Source organism: Meles meles, chromosome 3 (assembly GCF_922984935.1).
Source record: "Meles meles chromosome 3, mMelMel3.1 paternal haplotype, whole genome shotgun sequence".
In the NCBI taxonomy this organism is placed as follows: domain Eukaryota; kingdom Metazoa; phylum Chordata; class Mammalia; order Carnivora; family Mustelidae; genus Meles; species Meles meles.
The window spans coordinates 140,716,378-140,738,550 of NC_060068.1; the positions used below are offsets into that span (position 1 = coordinate 140,716,378).

Below are 22,173 nucleotides of genomic sequence, written 5' to 3' on the forward strand. Positions count from 1 at the left end.
GAATTAGTCACAGACTTCTAGAACTAAGGACTAAAGTCACTGCACACGGGCCATTACAAATATAGATCATAGTCCATTAGAATCCTAGCGCATCCAACTGTGTGTCTTAGGACGTTTTTATGACAGGACACGGGACACTGGAGTAGCAGAGCCCCAGCTTCTCAGATCTGGAGGGGCTCCTAGAGGCCATCTATCTAGTTATTCAAACCTGTGCTTCCCAGTGGGGGTGAGGGGCAAGCCTGTGGGCAGAGCCCTAGCCCTCAAAATCCCTGCCCCTAATAGCGTAGATCTGCTTTAATCTATTTACAATTTCATTAGGGAAAAAGAGATTCTGCCCATGAAAGCAATAGAGGGGTTTGAAATCATGGATCCATTCCAGCCCCTTCACCCAACAGACAGCACGTCATTTACAGAGGTGGAAAGAGGTTCACAGGGCTTAGGTGACTGACTTGACCAAGGCCACCAGGGAACAAATGACTTTTAACCCAGGTCTCCCAAGAGCCGGGGTAGCTTGTCATAAGGACCACTGAGCGAGCATCAGTGAGTGTGCAAGCCTGATTCACAGCCAGAGGAAATTCATTCCTCGCTTTGGGGGCTCTTTTAGGGGTTAGTAGAGACCACAGGCCTGCACAGGCCAAAGAATCATACCTGTGTGAGTTGGAAAGGACGTTAGAGCTCTTCTCATCTCCCCCAAGGGCAAGAATCCCCCTAGAGTAGCACCATCCTTCACAGGTGGCTACCCAGACTCTGCCCGTGCTCCTCAGTGACGAGGAACTCTGTATTCTGAGACGACTCATTCCAGAATGGCACTGAAGGTCACTAACCAAAAGAATGAGGAAGGAGCTCAGAGTATTGCTTCTCCCACTTGTGCTTGGACTTTTTATCAGCGACTTGGATGAAGACACGGATGTCACAACCACCAAGTTTCTGAATGCTGGAATCCAGATTCTTTTTTCTTTTTCTTTTTTTTTTTTTTTAAGATTTCATTTATTTATTTCACACACACACACACACACACACACACACACACACACACACACACAGATCACAAGCAGGCAGAGAGGCAGGCAAGCAGGTTCCCTGCTGAGCAGAGAGCTCAATGCAGGCGGGGCTCCATCCCAGGACCCCCAGATCATGACCTGAGCCAAAGGCAGAGTCTTAACCCACTGAGCCACCCAGGCACCCTGGAATCCAGATTCTGAGAAGTCGGAGCAGTGAGTTGAAGCATAGGGTGAAATGCATCATGGTCTCACTAAAGCCCTACAGCACTGAGTTGGAGGAAATCAGCTCATGAAGGACAGATCGGGGATGGAGTAATAATACATCTGAGAGTTTTCATTACCTACGAACTCAGCAGTCAGCAGTATGAGCTGGCTGCTAAAAGAAATAGTACTTGGTAACATTTGTTGAAAACTGTGTCACATCTTATATTCAGCATTTATGTACATTAATTTCATTCTCAAAATAGTGTTATGAAGGAGAGAAATGAAAATCAGACAGTAAGCCACTTGCTCAAGGTCATAACTGTGTGCTATGAACCACTTTCTGCTGTCTTCCTCCTCTGGGAGACAGGTCTGGGGATTTGCAAGGAGGCAGATTTGATTCAGACGTATATTCTAAAAGGGTCCATTCATGAGCCCTCACCCTTGCACTTGCTCACACCTGTGCACCCACAAGCCCCATGGCTACCAACTTATTTGCTCATATCATATTCATTCTGTCAAGCAGGCACATACCATTAATGTATCCACGCAACTCTTCCAAAATTGCCACCTAAGTATGTGTGTGCTCTCTTGCAAATGTGCACATTCACCCACATGCAGATTTCGCTCTGAGTCTGGGGAGCCAAGAACAGGAGGCCCCACCCCAGACAAGCGCCTGCTCGCAGCTTACCAGAACAGCCTGTGGCTGGGCCAGCAAGCTTAGACTCGACCAGAGACCAGAGGCTTCCTGCTCTCTGAGGCACAGGCTGGGCCTTCTCCAGAGGGTTCAGTGGACCCCACCCTCACCCCAACCTTAAGCAGGCTTTGATTCTGCCTTGGCTTTGCAAACTAATAATAACTAATATTTACTGAGTTGTTTTCTATGGGCCAGGAGCTGTGCTAAGTCCATTAACGGGCATGATTTTCTTTATTTAGTCTTTATAAAACCCTAGGAAAGCAGTATTCTTAATAGCCCCATCTTACAGATGAGAAAACAGAGATTTGAGGAGGTTGACTTCCCCAAGGTTATGTAGTTGGCAAGCAACGGAGCTGGGACTTAACCCCAAAAGGTCAGATTCACAAAGATCCACAGTTTCTCTTTCTGGCAATGTGGTCTGGAGGAAAGAACCTGGCTCTGGTTCTTACCCTATGACTTTGGGCAAGTCCCTTTCTTTCTTTTTTCTTTATCTTTTTTTTAAATATTTTATTATTTTAATTTATTTGACAGAGAGAGGGAGATCACAAGTAGGCAGAGAGGCAGGCAGAGAGAGAGGGGGAAGCAGGCTCCCCGCTGAGCAGAGAGTCCGACATGGGACCCAATCCCAGAACCCCGAGATCATGACCTGAACCGAAGGCAGAAGCTTAACCCATTGAGCCACTCAGGTGCCCTAGTCTTTATCTTTTTTAAAAAAGATTTAATTTAATTTATTTATTTGTCAGAGAGAGATTGAGAGCAAGCGCAAACAGGGGGAGCAGCAGGCAGAGGGAGAGGGAGAAGCTGACTCCCTGCTGATCAAGGAGCTGGATGTGGGACTCGACTCCAGGACTCTGGAATCATGACGCTTAACTGACTGAGCCACCCAGGCATCCTGGGCATGTCCTTTTCTTTTGGGGGAACTTCATATTCCAGCTTCAGAAAGGAAAGGATAATCACTAATGGTTCTTTGCATTTTCATTCTGTCATTTGCTTTTCCTAAGTCCAGATCCTTCCTGTTTTCACCTATTGAGTAGGGTTATATACCAGGCACTGGGATTTCATGCATGAAGAAGATACACAAAACTCTTGTCTTCATGGAGCCCAGTGTCCAGTGCAGGAGACAGTCACTAAACAAATTAGCAAGAACATACTGGGTGGTGCTAAGTGCCATGGAGAAAATGGGGTGGTATAATAAAGACGGGTTCTAGTAAGGAGGCTACATCAAACTGGGTGTTAGGATGTGACATTTGAGAGCTGAGCCAGGAAGAAGGATAACAAGAAGGAGCCAGCCATGTGAGAATCTTAAGGGAAGCAGCAAGTGCAAAGGCCCTGAGGCAGACCCTTGTTTGGCATGTTTGTGGAGGGGAAAGCCCATGTGGCTGCAGCTTGATGAACAATGGGAAGAGTGCTGGGAGGTATCATTAGAAAAGCAGACAGGCATGTGGACCCACATAGCCTTGTAGGTCATATTAAGGAGTTTCGATTTTAATATGAATGCTCTGGGAAGCCACTGGAGAATTTTAAGAAGGGAAGTGATTCGAATTGATTTATGTTTTCACAAGATGTTTCTTTTTTAAAAAAATATTTATTCATCTGAGAGAGAGAGAGAGAGAGAAAGCAAGCACAAGTCGGGGAAGGATGCAGAGGGAGAAGCAGACTCTGCACTGAGCAGGGAGTCAGGACATAGGGCTCTATCCCAGGACCCTGGGATCATGACCTTACTCAAAGGCAGATGCTTAACTGACTGAGCCACCCAGGTGCCCCTCACAAGACATTTCAAAATAATGGTCCTAGGCTTTGGGCTGGGATGGAAGCCCGGGGAACCCAACATGCCTCTGCACCTTGCAAACCTGTTCACTTGCCCAGGCATGGCGCCAGGAAACAAATATCCAGACACAGGCCCTTCCTCAGCAAACCACTCGCCTGGTATGTGGGTCTTAAAGCTTGAATACAGCCCTGCTCACCAAACCCTCATCCATGGGTGCATTCTCTTTGCATCTTATCCCCTTCCAGGGAGACCCTGTCCCTCCTCCCTTCCCTAAGCTCATCTCTGCAAGGCGCCTGTGCAGCGGCTGAGTGGTGTGTCTTGTTGGGGCCTGCCCTATGAGGGTGTTGACCTGGTGAGCAGGAAGCTTTCTGCAAAGCAGGGCAGGGTGAGCAGGGAGGCCGTGTGCACCCTAGGCTCGCTGGGCTGCAGAGTGAGCAAACCTGGGACTGGGGTAAGAACTCATTTTTCCTTGGGGCTTCAACTTCCAATGCAATGCCACCCTGGGCCGTTGGGGTCCATATGACTCCGAGGTCTATGCCCTCTTGCAGGAGACTGTGTTGGGGATGGGGTGAGTGGAATGGAGGGAATATGGCTTTTGCCTGGGGCCAACTCCATTGTGAGCTGCAGTGGTAAGTGATGGGGAAGAGTGGAGGGCAGGAAGGATGAGGAATAGACACCCCAAGTACAGAATCTGCCTCCATTCCTGCCCTCTCTTCTCTGAGGTGCTGGGCCTGGGGTGCCACCAATAGGATTTCAAGAGACAGATGGTGGTAGGGAGGCTGGAAGGAGTGGGCATAGTCAAATTCTTTTCTGTCATAGACTTGCAGGTCCCAAGTTAGGCAGACTTTTCCACTCCTGCCTCCCATGTTGGGATGCTCCCTGCGAGGTCTTAAAGAAGCTGCATTCAGCTCCCTCAGGACTCTGGAAAGACAAGGATGCAAGCCTCTCCTTTCCCCTCTTGCCCCAGGAGTTTAACTCTTCCTTGCCTTTGAAGAGTGAGGCAACTGGAAAAACAAGTCTTGCCCGTTTCATCCAGGAATGCTCTGCACATCTGGCTGACAGCCACGAAGCTCCTTGGAGTCCAGACTCACAGGCAAGCCAGGCACAAGCCTGGTGTATGCAGCCTCATACTTTGCTTCTGGAAGGCCGAGTTTGGCAACCAAATTTTGCCCTCCCTTATTCCCCTTCTATCTTCTCTCTTTCCTTAACCCTGACGTTGGACTTTAACCCAGGCTCGAGTTCATGGATGAGCCATGTGGGAAATGGCACGGGAGAGAATGGGAGTCACAGCAGGTCTTAGGGGGAGAAGTATTCATTCATGGCTACTTCAACAACCCCCAGGGACTAGTTCTTTCCTGGCCACCCACTATGTGAAATGGGGCAAGACTCATCCCCCGCTCTGGGGCTCTATTTCCCCATCTATGCTTGAGTCAGGTGAGCACTCCATGTCTCAAAGTTCCATTGTAGCTCTGACATTCCAGGAGATTTGAGGTTACAGGATGAGTCAGAATCAGGCCCTATCCAAAGGGACTAGTGGTGACACAGGGGCAGATAGGCCTGGGATAGGGGAAGCAGCCCTGACGTGTGATGCAAGGAACCCCAAGTCTAATTCTTGCTTTGCCTCTATCTAGCTGTTCAGGCCCTGGATGGGTCCCTTCCCTTTATGAAACTGAGTTTCCTATTACTAATAATAGCCAAAATTAAGTTAAAACTTCTATGTCCCAGGCACCCAGCTGAGTCATTTCCCTTTATTTCATTTAATTTTCACAACAATCCAATGAGGTAGATAATATCCTTATCCCCATGCTAAGGAAGAGGAAATCAAGGCTCACAGAGGTTAAATAACCTGTCCAGAAAATCACTCAGCTAGTAAGTGGTGGAGCCAGGGCTGGCTGATGGCCAAGCAGCCTGATACTAGGCCCACGATCTTGGTCACTTTGCTTTTCTGTAGCCCCTGCATGTGCTGACGTACCTCAGTTTGTCCGGACCTCAGTCTTGATGGGAGGGTCTTGTAGGAAGTACCTAGAGCCAGATTGCCAAGCTTAGGTCTCTGGAGGAAACTATTCCACCATCACTGGGGAGCCCTTGAAGTTTTTTTGGGAAAAGGAGTCAAATGGTCAGTGTTGTATCTGCCAGGTACCCCTGAGAAAGCATTTGAACTCATCTGATAGTCTTCAAATATGGGGTTTCTCAACCTCAGCACTCTTGACATATTTTTGTTATTGGGGGGCCGTCCTCTGCGATGTAGGATGTTTAGCAGCACCCCAACTTCTATCCACTAGATGTCAGTAGCTCCCCCTCCCCCACAAGCTGGGAGAGTCGAAAACATCTTCAGACATGGCCAGGTGTCTCCTGAGGGGCAAAAATCACCCCAGCTAAGAACCACAGAAGTAGGAGCCATTTCTTTCCTAACTTACACAACTTCCTTTTTCTTTTCTTTTTTTTTTTTTTTTTAACCTAGGGCTTCGGGAGTTTTTCCATCATGATTATTGCCTTTTTGGGCTTTGTCATTTTCTTGCTCCATTGTACAACCTGTGAGAAGCCCCGAGAAGGGCTTGTCTCCTCCTCCACCTGGCACTTCACACACACTCTCTATAATGCAACCATCTACGAAAACTCTGCCCCCAAGACCTACGTGGAAAGCTCTGTGAAAATGGGCATTTACTTGGCTGAGCCCCAGTGGGCAGTGAGATACCGGATTATCTCTGGGGATGTGGCCAATGTGTTTAAAACAGAGGAATATGTGGTGGGCAACTTCTGCTTTATGAGAATAAGGACAAAGAGCAGCAACACAGCCCTCCTGAACAGGGAGGTGCGAGACAGCTACACCCTCATCATCCAGGCCACAGAGAAGACCTTGGAGTTAGAAGCTTTGACCCGCGTGGTGGTCCACATCCTGGACCAGAATGACCTGAAGCCCCTCTTCTCCCCACCCTCATACCGAGTCACCATCTCTGAGGACATGTCCCTCAAGAGTCCCATCTGTAAGGTGACTGCCACAGATGCTGATCTGGGCCAGAATGCCCAGTTCTATTATGCCTTTAACACGAGGTCAGAGATGTTTGCCATCCATCCCACCAGTGGTGTGGTCACCTTGGCTGGGAAGCTCAATGTCACCTGGCGAGGGAGGTATGAGCTCCAGGTGCTGGCTGTGGACCGCATGAGGAAAATCTCAGAGGGCAATGGCTTTGGTAATCTGGCAGCACTCATCATCCACGTGGAGCCTGCCCTCAGGAAGCCCCCAGCCATCATCTCGGTGGTGGTGGCTCCGCCAGACAGCAGAGAGGATACCCCCTACGCCACTGTGATGGTAGACGCAAATAGCTCAGGTGCTGAAGTGGACTCCCTAGAAATTGTTGGTGGTGACCCTGGAAAGTACTTCAAAGCCATCAAGTCTTACACTCGCAGCAATGAGTTCAGTTTGGTGTCGGTCAAAGACATCAACTGGCTGGAGCACCTTCATGGATTCAACCTCAGCCTACAGGCCAGGAGTGGGAGCAGACCTTCTTTTTATTCCCAGATCAGGGGCTTTCACCTACCGCCTTCCAAACTGGCTTCCCTTAAGTTTGAGAAGGCTGTTTACAGAGTGCAGCTTAGTGAGGTCTCCCCTCCTGGGAGCCGCGTGGTGATGGTGAAGGTAACCCGAGCTTTCCCCAACCTGCAGTATGTTCTAAAGCCATCCTCAGAGAATGTGGGGTTTAGACTTAATGCTCGCACTGGACTCATCACCACCACAAAGCTCTTGGACTTCCGTGACCGAGCCCACTACCAGCTGCACATCAGAACCTCACCAGGCCTGGCCTCCACCACTGTGGTCATCGATATTGTGGACTGTAACAACCATGCCCCCATCTTCAACAGGTCCTCCTATGATGGTACCTTTGATGAGAACATCCCACCAGGCACCAGCATTTTGACGGTTAGTGCCACAGACAGGGATCATGGAGAGAATGGATATGTCACCTATTCCATCACTCGTCCAAAAGCTGTGCCCTTTTCTATCGACCCTTACCTGGGGATCATCTCCACCTCCAAACCCATGGACTATGAGCTCATGAAAAGAATTTATACCTTCCGGGTACGGGCATCAGACTGGGGATCCCCATTTCGCCAAGAAAAGGAAGTGTCTATATCTCTTAGGCTCAAGAACTTGAACGACAACAAGCCTATGTTTGAGCAAGTCAACTGCACTGGGTCTCTCCGTGAAGACTGGCCAGTAGGAAAATCTGTAATGACCGTGTCAGCTATAGATGTGGATGAGCTTCAGAACCTAAAATATGAGTTTGTGTCAGGCAATGAACTACAATATTTTGATCTAAATCATTTCTCTGGAGTGATATCGCTCAAACGCTCTTTTATGAATCGCACTACAGGTCAACCCATCAACTATTTCCTGAAAATTACAGCCTCAGATGGGAAACACTATGCCTCGCCCACAACTTTGAATGTTACTGTAGTAAAAGACCCTCGTTTTGAAGTCCCTATAACATGTGATAAAACAGGAGTACTGACACATTTCACAAAGACCATCCTCCATTCTGTTGGGTTTCAGAACCAGGACTCCAATGATGAGGACTTCATTTCCTTAAGTGCATATCAGATCAATCACCATACCCCCCAATTTGAGGATCATTTCCCACAGTCCATTGACATCCTTGAGCGGGTTCCTGTCAATACCTCCCTGGCCCGCCTGGCAGCCATTGACCCTGATACTGGCTATAATGGCAAACTGGTCTATGTGATTGCAGATGGAAATGATGAGGGCTGCTTTGACATGGAGCTGGAGACAGGGCTGCTCACAGTAGCTGCCCCTTTGGACTATGAAGCCACCAGTTTCTACATCCTCAATGTAACAGTGTATGACCTGGGCACTCCCCAGAAGTCGTCCTGGAAGCTGCTGACGGTGAATGTGAAAGACTGGAATGACAATGCACCCAAATTTCCTCCTGGTGGGTACCAGATAACCATCTCAGAGGACACAGAAGTTGGAACCACAATTGCAGAGTTGAAAGCAAAAGATGCTGACTCGGATGACAATGGGAGGGTTCGCTACACCCTGCTAAGCCCCACAGAGAAGTTCGCCCTTCATCCCCTCACTGGGGAACTGGCTGTCACAGGACACCTAGACCGGGAATTAGAACCACAATATATACTCAAGGTGGAGGCCAGGGATCAGCCCGGGAAGGGCCACCAGCTCTTCTCTGTCACTGACCTGATAATCACATTGGAAGATACCAATGACAACTCTCCTCAATGCATCACAGAACTCAGCAGTCTGAAAGTCCCAGAGGATATGCCTCCAGGAACTATTCTAACATTTCTGGATGCCTCTGATCCTGACGTGGGCCCTGCGGGAGAAGTGCGTTACGTCCTGTTGGATGATGCCCATGGGACCTTCCATGTGGACCTGATGACCGGCGCACTCAGTCTGGAGAGAGAGCTGGATTTTGAGAGGCGGGCTGGATACAATCTGAGTTTGTGGGCCAGTGACAGTGGGAGGCCCCTGGCTCGTAGGACCCTCTGCCACGTGGAAGTGATAGTCCTCGATGTAAATGAGAATCTCCACTCTCCTCGCTTCGCCTCTTTTGTGCACCAGGGCCAGGTGCAGGAAAATAGCCCCTCGGGCACCCAGGTGATGATAGTGACTGCCCATGATGATGACAGTGGCTTGGATGGGGAGCTCCAGTACTTCCTGAGGGCTGGCACCAGTCTTGCAGCATTCAGCATCAACCAAGACACAGGTACTGAAAGTGGGGTGGATGGGAATGCCAGGTGCTGGGAGACAATGGCCTAAAGAGATCAGAGGCTGTCCTGAAAGAAGGCAGGCTGCAGGCTAGAAAGAAAGGCAATAAATAGGGACTCTTCCCTTTTGTCCCTTTTATTTTAAATTTATCTTTATCATACTGGAGATGTGTGTGTGTGTGTGTGTGTGTGTGTGTGTGTATCCTTTGAAGTCAAATCACCCATCTCATTGGCATCTGTGTATACATTTATATACATACATATATTACACAGTACATATTATATATTATATATAACTATTATATATAACATATTATATGTATATGCCTATAGAGGTAATGCGTCATGGTTATAAATTCTTATATACAATTTTAAAATGAATGTATTTTTTTGGTGTCTCACCTCCCCAGATATAATATTTATTAACAGTTTGGCCTATAATCTTATAAATTTATCATCACTGCTTATTTTATTGTATGAGAAAAGAATACAAAAGACACTAAGTCTGCAATACTTTTTTTCTCCATAACATTACACCAGAATATCTCCTATATTAGTGCATATAAATATTTCCCTTTCTTTTTTAATAGTTGCATTTTATTATATCATATAGATGTCATATCTTTGATCGTATCTTTTTGCTCATATGCATGAATCTCTATAGGAAAATCTCTTAAAAATGCAGTTGCTGGGTCAATGGATAATGCATATCTTCAGTGTTAATAGATAATTCCAAATTGCCCTCCAAAAAGGTGGCACCAACTTAGTTATTCCTTTTAAGCTTCATAGAAAATAAGTGAAATTCAACAAATACTGGCAAGCACCCTCTGCTTGTGAGGTTCTGGACATAGGCACTTTAGGGGAGATCCCAGGTGAGTGAAGGTAGGTCACTGGCGAGGCCAATGGCCTCGAATCTGATGGGCAGTTTATTTCCAGGGCGAAGGGTAGGGTGATGTGGTAGAAAGAGCATTAGACTGAGATTCAATGACAGAGCCAGCTCTTCTGCCCACTTGCTACGTGATCTTGATCAAATCATATTCTTTCTCTGGGCCTCAACTCCCCACCTGAAAAGGAATGAGGTTCCTTCAGTTCGGACATGCTATGGCTGTGGACCTGGGCCCTGCCCTCTCACAAGTCCTTCCAGCTGAGTGTGACCCATGAGAACTTAGGGTGTAAGCCTCTTTTGCTTACTATTGGACCATGGACCTCTAGAACAGTGCTGGCCTATAGGAAGCAATTCGTGGAGTGAGTGAACTAATGAAGATTCTGAAATCATTAAGATGCTGGAAAGGGGGACAGCAGTTTATTCATAAAATCTTTAAATCTTAAATTGGCATCTGTAGTACCTGAGACGTGAAGGAACTGGTTTAAGGACAATTGCCATGGGCCTATTTTAGCAAAGAAAGGCTCTGAGAGCCCCTGCAAAAGGATATGAATTCCCCTGTTTGACTCAGCAGCTCCTACACGACCTTGGCAGCAGTCCCCTTTTCTCGTGGTATTCCTATTTCCATAGTACCATTTGGGGACTATTAAGTAAGGTGATTTCTTTTCTTTTTTTTTTTTTTTAAATTTTATTTATTTGACAGAGAGAAATCACAACTAGGCAGAGAGGCAGGCAGAGAGAGAGGAGGAAGCAGGCTCCCCGCGGAGCAGAGAGCCTGATGCGGGGCTCGATCCCAGGACCCTGGGATCATGACCTGAGCAGAAGGCAGAGGCTTTAACCCACTGAGCCACCCAGGCGCCCAGTAAGGTGATTTCTAAAGCTACTGCAGGCTCTAAAATATTCTGGGTTTGGTGATCAACTGTCCCTAGGTATGATTCAGACTCTGGCACCCCTGGACCGAGAATTTGTGTCCTGCTACTGGCTGACGGTACTGGCAGTGGATAGGGGTTCCATACCTCTCTCTTCTGTAACTGAAGTCTACATTGAGGTTACGGATGTCAATGACAACCCACCCCAGATGTCCAGGCCCGTGTTCTACCCCTCTGTCCGGGAGGATGCACCCTTGGATACTTCTGTGCTTCAGCTGGATGCCCAGGACCCGGACTCCAGCTCCAAAGGAAAGCTGACCTTTAACATCACCAGTGGGAACAACATGGGATTCTTTGCAATTCACCCTTTCACAGGTAAGGACCTCAGAAATCTGGGTGAATCGTGATCTCTACCACAGTGCTTTTCAAAGTTTGGTCCGAGACCAGCAGCAGCAGCAGCATCACCGTTGAACTTGTTAGAAACTCAAATTCTGAGGCCCCACGTTATACCTACTGACTTAGAACACAGGGTGGGGCCCAGAAATCCATATTTTATTTAACCAAATATCTAGGGGATTCTTATGTGTATTAAGTTTGAGAACCACTGCTCTACTAAGTCTGTGTCTTTGGGAAAGTAGGAATATGTTGGCTTTCTTTCCTTGGGGCCTAGGGAAGCTAAGCAGCTTGCCTGGTGGTCAAGCTGGGATATTTCAGACCTGTGAGTGTTCCCAAACCCACCCCCTGAGTCACAGCCACAGACTGAATGTCTTCACCCTCGTTCTACACTGATCTCAAGCCTGCCCACAGAGTGGTGGCAATGGAGGGCCACTTCAGCAGAGTCAGCCGTCTCACAAGCACCTATCCTTGGCTCAGGGCCACTGGGACAAGGACCGTAGATGGTTTAGAGGAATCCACAGGTCATGATCTTGTAGCAGTGAGCCAGTCAGAGCTCACAGAGGTGTTTTATTTGGCCTGCGCAAATTTTAAGCAATGACTTTTCAAGTTGTTGCCAATACTTAGAAATTAGAAAATTCCATAAAACATGCCAGATTTCTGGTGCTTCATAAAAAACAGGCGATCTGGCCACACTGACCCCACATTTGCACAGGGCTGCAACTGCCTGGAGCCAATGCAGCTTCCAGTGCAGAGCAGGTGCGTGTCCTCCCGTCCCCACAGTTGCCTCACTCCCTGTTGTACTATTCCCAGCCTGCTCCCCGAATCTATGCTATCTGCCTGGCTCCTGTTGGTGTTGGAATTTGGGAGCTAGCTCTCACTACTGTGGATGTGTCTTCAAGACCACATCTTCCTCTCAGAGGATGAACAACAATCCTATAGCAGAGGAGGCTGATGCTTTCTCCTCTGAACCCAAGATCCTATTCTCTGGCTGCAACAATTAACTTTTTTATTTTTAAAGATTTATTTATTTGAGAGAGAGAGAGAGTGAGCGAGCACACGAGGGGCCAAGCAGGGGAGAGAGAGAAAGAGGGAGAGAATCTCAAGCAGACTCCCTGCTGAGCACAGAGCTCAACTTAGGGCTCCATCCCATGACCCTGAGATCATGACCTGAGCCGAAACCAGGAGTCGTAGGCTCAACAGACTGAGCCACCCAGGTGTCCCTCCAATAATTGACTCTTGGAAGGACACAACCCTGGTGAGATTGGAGGAGGTGGAAAGAGAGAAAACTCGTCTCCCTTCTTTCAGACAAAAGGAAACAAAGGGGAGCATGAGCCTGGAAGTTCTGGAACAGACAGTGGTGGAGGACATGAGTGTCTTTGCATAGAGACATTAACTTTTGAACTCCGGGAATGGATTAGTCCTTTTAGAAGGACCCTTTCACCCTGGAAAATAGGACTAAGCTGGCTCTCCACCGGGCCCATCCTGTCCCTCCCCTTTCAGAAGAAAGAGATCTCTCACCTAAGGCACTGGCTTCTCAACATCTTCCAAATCCCTGCTCTGTTTACTGTCAACAGTTCCTTGACACAGGGTCTGGCAAAATGCCCTAGAGAGCAGAGATGTTCTTAGTCTTCCTGCAGTTGAGGAGAAGAAATTTTAACCAGCATGAACATTTAAAAATAAAAGAATTAAGTCAATAATGGAGCCCCCAGCCCACCCTTCTTACCACCAATATATTGTCCCACTTACTTGCTTGGATACCTTGGGTGGTTTCCCTACATTCCTAAGATAAAGTCAGATCCTAACATGTCTCACACACTTGGGTCTGACATGGCCTGTGCTGACCTTTTGGGCTTTATCCTGCCTTTCTCACCCTGCCACGCTCTGGTTTCAGCCATGTGACCTATTTCAGTCCACATGGCCTTTGCTCATGTTGTGCTTTCTTCCAGAAGTTTCTTTACCTCTCCTTTTGTCTGGCTAACTTCTGCTCTTCTTTCAGATCCTAGCCCAGCTGTTCTTTCTTAAGAGGAGTTTTTCCTGACACTACAATACATCTCCTAGCACCATCCACCCCTTTCTTCTTCTTCTTCTTCTTTTTTTTTTAAAGATTTTATTTGTTTATTTGACAGAGAGATCACAAGTAGGCAGAGAGGCAGGCAGAGAGATGGGGAAGAAGGCTCCCTACCGAGCAGAGGGCTAGATGTGGGCCTCGATCCCAGGACCCTGAGATCACAACCTGAGCCAAAGGCAGAGGCTCAACCCACTGAGCCACCCAGGTGCCCCACCCCTATATTCTTTAAACACTTATCACATACAACAGTATGTTCATTTTTGTGATTATTCCATTAATTATCCCTGTCCTCCACTAAACTTCAAAGGCTTTCTAGAAAAGGAACCTTGACTGTTTTTGCCCTCTATAATATCTTCAGTGTCTGGCACACAGTAGGACCTCAACAAATAAGACAGAAATGAATGAATCTCTGCCAGTATCTACAATCTCTAGGGAAGTCAGAGTTTCATGCATTCGTTCAGCAAATGTTTAAAGGTGTCTGCCCTTAGGAAGCATTTAAACTATGTGCTATGTTGAGATGCAAAGATAAGGAAACACAGTTTCAGGCATTCCACCCATCGTGAGCATGAAGATCTGGGTATAAAAAACTGAAGGAGCCAGTGCAAAGGACCCCTGTTGTAAGATATGTGTAGACATGGTGCTGCAACTGCTCAGAGGAGAGACGGAGATGCTTGGGTGTGGTGCAGTAGCAATGGCTGCATGAAGCGGGGGTAGGCATGCTGAGTGGAAGGTGGGGGAGGACTGACAGGCAGCAGTCTGCGAGGACCCCTGGGCAGGGAGAGCCAAGGAAGCAATAGCCAGTAGGGAGGACAAGCCAGCAAGTAGGTCAGTTGTCTAAAGGCAGATCCCATTCTCCCACTTACTCACTGTAAGATCTCGGGACAGTTACTCAGCTGCTCTTTGCCTGAGTTTTCCCACCAGTTAAGTACAGAGGATAATGGCCCCCTCCTGAGTGGTTGTGAAGATTAGATGAGTTAATTGAGAGAGAGAGAGAGAAAGCTTGGAAGAACAACATACAGGAGCTCCATGAGTGTTGGCTGTTAGGATCCTGAGGGAAAGGAAGCTGGGAAAGTGGCTGGGGTAAGACCTAGACGGTGGTGGGTCAGGGTGAATGGTGTAGAAGGATCTGGAATCCGTCAGAAGTGGAATCGACAGTGGTTGGAAAATCACTGGATGAGGAAAAGTCAAAGATGGGCCTGAGATGGGTGATGGGAAACATCTGTTTGGAGAGGAGAAATGATGAAGCCTACCTCATGCCAGGAAGGGCACTCAGTTGGCCCTCACACAGCCCTGTGGGGTGACTCTGCCATGTCCTCATTCTACATGGTGCTTCCTGGAAATCTGGACACTGACCTCAGAGAGGGGGATGAGGCTGACAACAGAGGCAATGACCCAGAAGCCACAGGCAGCAATTACAGGGACACTGGCTCTTCGAAGGTCAGGGGATGTGGTGGTGAGAGAAAGGAGAGAAAGAAGAAAAATCAGAGAGACAGAGAAAAAATGTGTGAGATTCAGAGAGGTAAACAGGGGAAGGGAGAGTGACAGAGAGGGGGCAAGGAAAAGAGAAGGAGGATGGTGAGGGAGAGAGACAGGAAGGAAAGGGACAAGAAGGAATGGAGAGAGAGAAGGTACAGGAGGAAAGCCAGCATGGAGCCAGAGGGAAGGTTTACCAGCTGAGGCCCTCTCATCCCTGCACTATTCCTGGGGGCCCCCTAGATCCTGGGTCCTTCCTTGTCAGGCCCCTCATCTTGGGGATAAGCTGGGTGGGGTCACCTGGGACAACAGTCACACTGTCCCAGCGGAATGTGTCTTTCTTCCCTGACTGGAAGGGCCTCTGGCTGTGGGGCTTTCCAGAAACCTTCTCTGCACCGCTGCCCCCATGCCTGCCCGCAGCAGGGAAGAATGAGTCCCACGGAGACTGCTCAGAGGAGAGAGGGAGTTTGGTTCTACCAGTGACTCGGTTCTATTGCAAAAGGCAAGAACACTTACCTAACAGAGGTCGCTCCTCCTGTGCACTCCCATTTCTAGCACTAGAGGCTCCACCCCAACCAAATCCCCTTCCCCTCTCTCCTCACTGAGCCCACATCCCCACACTTCATTACTCCATCATTTAACTGCCTAAACAAGAGGAAAAAACTTACAGAAAGTTTCAGATGACCCCCCTGACCTCTATCTGCTCTGCTTTCTCTTAAGAGACCTTCCCTACCCAGCCCTGAGCACTCTGTCTGTGGGCTTGGATGCCCTCTTGCCTAACCTCCATCTTGACTTCCCTGATGCCTGCAGAGAATCTTCTCTCCTTTGTGGCCTCAGGTGGCCTCAGTTTTTAGCCGTAGTGACTCGGAAAATTAAAACTAGACTTACAGATAACCAAATCCACCTTCCTTAATTTACAGGCAAGCTGAGAGGAGCCCAGAGGACACAAGCTGCCTCCCCCTCCCCCCACAGTACATTGCACAGCACATCCCTACTAACGGTGAAAGCAGGACATAGGTGGGAACCTCTGCTGATCCCATTGTCTCTGCTGTACTCTCCCACTTCCTCACTTCCCTTTCTTCTCCAGAGTCCCATTCCTCTGTAATGTCCTTATTCTCCAAAGACCAGAAAAATTCTGCCCTAGGATTTGATGTATCTGCGAACTCACTCCCGAGAAAGTGGCCTGGGGAGCCCTTTGCTCAGGTCTCCATCCTTCCACCTCTCCCCCAGGTCTCCTATCCACCGCCCGGCAGCTGGACAGAGAGAACAAGGATGAACATATCCTGGAGGTGAGTAATGGTGTGAACTCATTCACTGGATTCAAAAACCTCCTGAAGGAGACCAAGCGGAAGCTGAGCCAGACCCTGAGGCCACACGCATGTCTCCAGGCACTGTGCTCAGGGTGGAGGAGTTTCTTAGGCTGAGTCTTGCCCTGGTTGGTGGCAACGACTCTCAGGGGCTTCCCTGGCTCTCCAGCACTGGGAAGGGAAGGAATCTGAAACCATGTCTGGACTGGGCAGGAAGCACTGATCGATTAGTAAAGCCTGCAGTGTGCACTGGAAGAGGGAGTGGTACACACGTGCTATGTACTTGTTGAGTCTGGTTTCCAGCCCATCCCTATAGCCAGAGAGAGAGAGAGAGAGTCATCCCAGGTCAAGTACTAGGGCAGTAGCTGAGCCCTGATGAAAACCCAGACCTTTGTTCTCTAGAGCTGTGGGTTCTAGGATGTTTCTAAAATCACGTAAACATCCCTGGGGCCCAATCCAACAGGAGGAGTCAGTAAATCAGAGAAGAGGGGAGTAAATGGGAAGGAATCTAGTTATACCCCTTTTGGAGTCATCCGTAACTGATGAACAGGCATCTCTTTCAGTCTTAAAGACATCGGGTGGGAGGGACACACATTCTTCTGCAGAATTGAAATAAATTGACCTTCTGTGCTCCCAGGTCTGCACACTCCCTTTGTTGGAAATAGGTAATATTAGTAAGCAGCAGCTAAATGGCCTTCTAGGACGGAGGCATTCTCCCTAGTTCAGTAGAGGTATTTCTCTTGAGACACCAAAATATTTTAAAAATTCAGAACCACTTAGAGTGGAAATGTCCTATCTTGTAAGATGCCCTTGAGGCTATTGATGCGTGGGACGATTTGCCCCTACATGTAATAGCCCCTGATTCTGAAGTTGTCTTAGTGCCTTTTCCCTCCCTCTGGATTTTGTTTCATGCATCAGTCCACATGTCTGACTCAAAAGGTACCACCCACTCCTTCATAAACATCTTCTCATTTGTTTTTTTTCTAACCTCCAGTAGCTTAAGGAAACCGGAGAACAAAGCTCATGAGAATTACAAGCAAATAAAAAGTAAATGGTCTCCAAGAAATGGCCCATGGGCCTCCTGAGTAAAGAGCACCAGCTTCTCTCTAGAGCCTCTGTGGCTTTGTTTTCTTCCAATTCTTTCTGGCTTTCCTGTGGGTGAGATGACCGGAGAGCTGGGTTCCAAGTAGGTGAAGTTATGAAAATAAAAATCACAAGCATATACCAACGAACAGACCAACTACTATTCTCAGGCCGTGGAAGGGAGGGGTGGTGGTAGGGTTGCAGTGGGTGGAGATGCATACTCATGCTTTGCATTTGGCGATTCATACCCTATTCTGTCCCTAGGTGACTGTGCTGGACAACGGGGAGCCCTCCTTAAAGTCCAGCTCCAGGGTGGTGGTACGCGTCTTAGATGTCAACGACAACCCCCCTGTGTTCTCACACAAGCTCTTCAATGTCCGCCTTCCAGAGAGGCTGAGCCCAGCCACCCCTGGGCCCGTGTACAGGCTGGTGGCTTCAGACCCCGATGAGGGTCTCAATGGCAGGGTCACCTACAGTATCGAGGAGAGTGATGAAGGGAGCTTCAGTATCGACCCAGCCGCAGGCATGGTGTCATCCAGCAGCACCTTCACAGCTGGAGAATACAACATCCTCACGGTGAGGAGGGGATGGAGACCGCAGAGGGGGACTGTCATACCTGCTAAGGGATTTTTTTTTTTTTTTTTTGAGGATACAGGAGAAGGGAACAGCCATCAGGCATGGTGAAGGTAGGCACTTCCTTCCCTGGCTTTCTCTGAGAGAAATGGGAGCCCTGACATTAGCCAAAGCATCAGAATTCTGGGTCTTTCTCTTTGAAGGCAGTAAGGTTCTTGCCTGGGAAATTCTTAGAGGTAAGGATTTTGGTGAGGGTAGCCTAGACTTTGGATGTCAGCCTGGGTTCCAAGCCTAGCTCTGCCCTTTTACACCTGTGTGACTTTGGACAAGTCCTTGAGCCTCTTTGAACTTTGTTTTATCATCTGTAAAATGGGGATAAGAACATTTTCCTTGTAGGAAGCCAGCATAACAAGTGGCTAGGACAGGGACTCTCATGGCTGACAGCCTGAATCCAACCCCAGCCTCATTGCTGGCCAGGCAGCTGATCCCAGGCGGCTGAATGCATTCCCTCCTGCTAAAGGGAGATATAATGGTACCTCTCTCAGGACTGTCATGAGAATGAAATTAGATAGAGCACATATTGCTCTTAGAGCAGGGCCAGATACTAGTGAGAGCTCCATAAATTCTATTTAGTTTATGTGTATGGTTGTTAGGAAGGGCCCCATATGCCAAGGCCAGCTTGAGAATTAGCACACAGTAAGGCTTCAGTTAATGGTGGCTCTGATTGTTTTTTCACTATGCATGAAGTTCTTGGGCACAGGTTATTTGTTTAGTTCCCCACTGTGCCTGCAGGAACTAGCACGGTGCCTGTTCACAGTGAGCCTTCAACTGCGCGATGAATGAATGGACAAGTGGTTAAAAGCCCAGCTCCACCAGTCACAGGGCGCTCTGTCTCTTGGCTGACCACCCAGGTCTTCTTATTTCTTGGCCCCAACCCTGCAGACAGAGCCTCAATTTCAGGTTTGGCTTCTTTTTAGATCAAAGCAACAGACAGTGGGCAGCCACCACTCTCAGCCAGTGTCCGGCTACACATCGAGTGGATCCCCCAGCCCCGGTCCTCCTCCATACCACTGGCCTTTGACGAGCCCCACTACAGCTTCACAGTCATGGAAACTGACCCCGTGAATCACATGGTGGGCGTCATCAGTGTGGAGGGCCGACCGGGTCTCTTCTGGTTCAACATCTCTGGTGAGAGCCCTAGGAGGGCCAGCCTCTCCCATCCTTACAGCCCAGCCCTGGTTCTCACAGCACAGTCCTTCTGAGCACTCTCATTCAGGTCATGCTCCCTGGTAGCCCCTCCTCTGGCTACGAGTAGTGACTGTCTCTTCCCTTATTCTCTGGGCCAGCAGGTGAGCAGAAGCAGCACTTCTGCCAAACTTGCCTTCCACACTAGCTATGATCTAAGTGAGAGCCTCCATGGCCTCACTGGTATCCCCTCCCCCACCAGCCCCAGTTGGACAGAGCCTCAGTTACTCCAAGGGCCTGGGAGACTTGGGAGAAAGCACAAGTCTTGTGTTTCCTCTCCTGCCTCAATGTGAGATCCGTGTAGAGCTGACATCATTCACCAGGAGCCTGAGGACTGCTGTACCCTGGGGCCATGCTCAATATTCTAATCCCAGGTTCCATCCTCACAGTCATGGGGAAGTGTCCATTCTCTTTATAGGAGGAGACACTTGGGTCCAAGCTTTCACGGTCTTCTCTGCAATTCCTTTGAAGGCTTGTTAAAATATCTGGGGAGAGGAGAATCACAGACCCCTTTGGGACTCTGATGAATTGTTTGGGAATCTAATGAATGCTCAGGCCCTCTTCCCAGAAAGATGTGAATGTGCACACACACACACACACACACACACACACACACACACACACGTTTGCATACAAATATAAGGGTTTATAGATTCTCTGAAACCCAGCCAGGGATTCCAGGTTAAGAAACTCTGAGGGTTTCAGGACCACATGAACTATGGAGTCCTATTATAGAGATTCCCAGCCTGGTTCAGAGATTAAATGTACACCAGTCCCAAGCTTTTTGACCTCTTGGATCTAGTTTCAGTTCTGATTCACTATTCTCATTTGGCTTTTTCCCCCCTTTGTATGAAATTAACACATGTACTCCACAGATCATTTAGGAAACACCAATGAGTGCGAGAAGAAAATTAAAATCACTCAAACTCCCACCAGTCAGAAGATAATCCACAGCTAAAATGTTGATGTCTTTCTGTTTCGTCATTTTTCTTTACACACACACACACACACACACATGCACTTAGGATTATATTAAAGTATTGTTTTATAACCTTTTAAAATATAAGGTGAATATATTTCCATGCCACTAAACAGATCTCTATTTAGACATTTCTATTTAGACATTCTAGTAGACATTTAAATAACTGTATGTTAATTCTATATTTTAGATTCATATAGTTTATGAAATCAATTCCCTCTTGTTGAACAGAGTTAGTTTCATTCTTCTGTGTATGAGCATCTTTAAACTCTGCAAACTGTCCTATAAGCCAGAGGTAGAGCTCCAGTACTACTGCTCGCTTCAGTCCCGGCAGCAGAACACGTTCTATGGAAAACAGTGGACTTCTTCTGGCACTCATTAGTCCTTATACATTTACCTTTTTCTGTATCATCACTTAGATCTTAAAAAAATTGGACAATAACTTGACAGGACCTACTACCACCTCCTCTCAATCTGCCGGCCGAGTCCCTGGGCACTACTACAGCCGCCATCACTGAGGGTGTGTGCTTTCCCCCTTGCTCCCACTCCAGGTGGTGACAAGGACATGGACTTTGATATTGAGAAGACCACAGGCAGCATTGTCATTGCCAAGCCTCTCGACACAAGGAGGAGGTCGAACTATAACTTGACCGTGGAGGTGACCGATGGGTCCCACACCATTGCCACTCAGGTGAGAAGCCTCCCCAGGCACCCCTGAGCTGAGACCGGTTGGGAGGCCTCCTCGGTTGGGATGAAGCTACAGAAGGCTTGCAGTGGATGTGGTGTATCTCAGAGGACACTGAATTTGGAATCAAGATTTTGCCCTCCATTCTTACCTGATACACTTTCTACTTCTGTGTCCCCCAAGAGGGGACAATTCTCGTTTCCACCGTGGATCTCTGTGTAATGAAGGGCTTTGTCTAAATGAGCAGTTTTCAATTTAAGATAGAGTTCTGTAGGGGCTACCATGGGTATGAGAAATGATGGTCAGTGGGTTCCTGGATTTCCACTATGTCTTCAGCCAGAGTTTTACCTATTTCAGATGTTGGAATTTCATAAAATATTTCACTTGAAGAAAAAGGCCCTTTGAACCAGAATTTTGTTTTTGAAAACCACTAGACTGCATGTTATTTCAAAGCTTTGTGATTTTGAAACCCTATCATTCATTCAACAAATATTTATAGAGTGACAGCTGTGTGCCAGGCACTATGCTAGGCACAGATGATATGGTGAAGAACCAGACAGAAAGACAAGGTCCTAGAGCTTACCGTCTACCTTCTTTCTCATTCTCCTCCCTAGGTCTACATCTTTATGATTGCCAATGTTAATCACCATCGGCCCCAATTTCTGGAGGCTCATTATGAAGTCAGAGTTCCCCAGGACACACTGCCTGGGGTGGAGCTCCTCCGAGTCCAGGCCACGGATCCAGACAAGGGCAAGGGCCTCATCTACACCATACATGGCAGCCATGACCCGGGAAGTGCCAGTCTCTTCCAGCTGGACCCAAGTAGTGGTGTCCTGGTAACGGTGGGGAAGTTGGACTTGGGCTCAGGCCCCTCCCATCACACGCTGACAGTTATGGTGAGTAAACTGAGAAATCGGGGCAGATGCACCTGCATGTGGATATGTGGGGACACACACAGAGGCAAGCTGAAGGTTCCCTCTCCCCTGATGTGCACTGATGCTCGTGATGATCTGTGACATGAGATGTGATATTTCACAGCCAGCCAGGGGCGCCTGCCATAGGGGAAGCCCGTGAGTAAAGAAGAAGGGAGAGCTGCCAAGGAAACACATGCAACCCCAGCTTTCTCTGGGCTCACTCCAAATACTCCCCAGTAGTTCTCTCCCTGCTCCATGACTGCTTGACCACAATGGGGCCTGACATCGT

General features: G+C 48.2%; 1 protein-coding gene across 2 annotated transcripts in view; it reads left to right on the plus strand.

Annotated features, from left to right (window-relative positions):
• FAT2 (FAT atypical cadherin 2) overlaps positions 1 to 22,173 on the plus strand; it is an 80,444-nt gene that overhangs the window by 14,344 nt on the left and 43,927 nt on the right. For both annotated transcript variants that reach the window (XM_046000247.1, XM_046000248.1), the window contains exons 2-8: positions 6,129 to 9,408; positions 11,222 to 11,536; positions 16,329 to 16,387; positions 17,753 to 18,064; positions 19,039 to 19,249; positions 20,837 to 20,976; positions 21,585 to 21,866. In XM_046000247.1, the coding sequence (XP_045856203.1) occupies positions 6,150 to 9,408; positions 11,222 to 11,536; positions 16,329 to 16,387; positions 17,753 to 18,064; positions 19,039 to 19,249; positions 20,837 to 20,976; positions 21,585 to 21,866 (4,578 nt within the window). In that variant the 5' untranslated portion in view covers positions 6,129 to 6,149. The remainder of the gene's footprint in view (positions 1 to 6,128; positions 9,409 to 11,221; positions 11,537 to 16,328; positions 16,388 to 17,752; positions 18,065 to 19,038; positions 19,250 to 20,836; positions 20,977 to 21,584; positions 21,867 to 22,173) is intronic.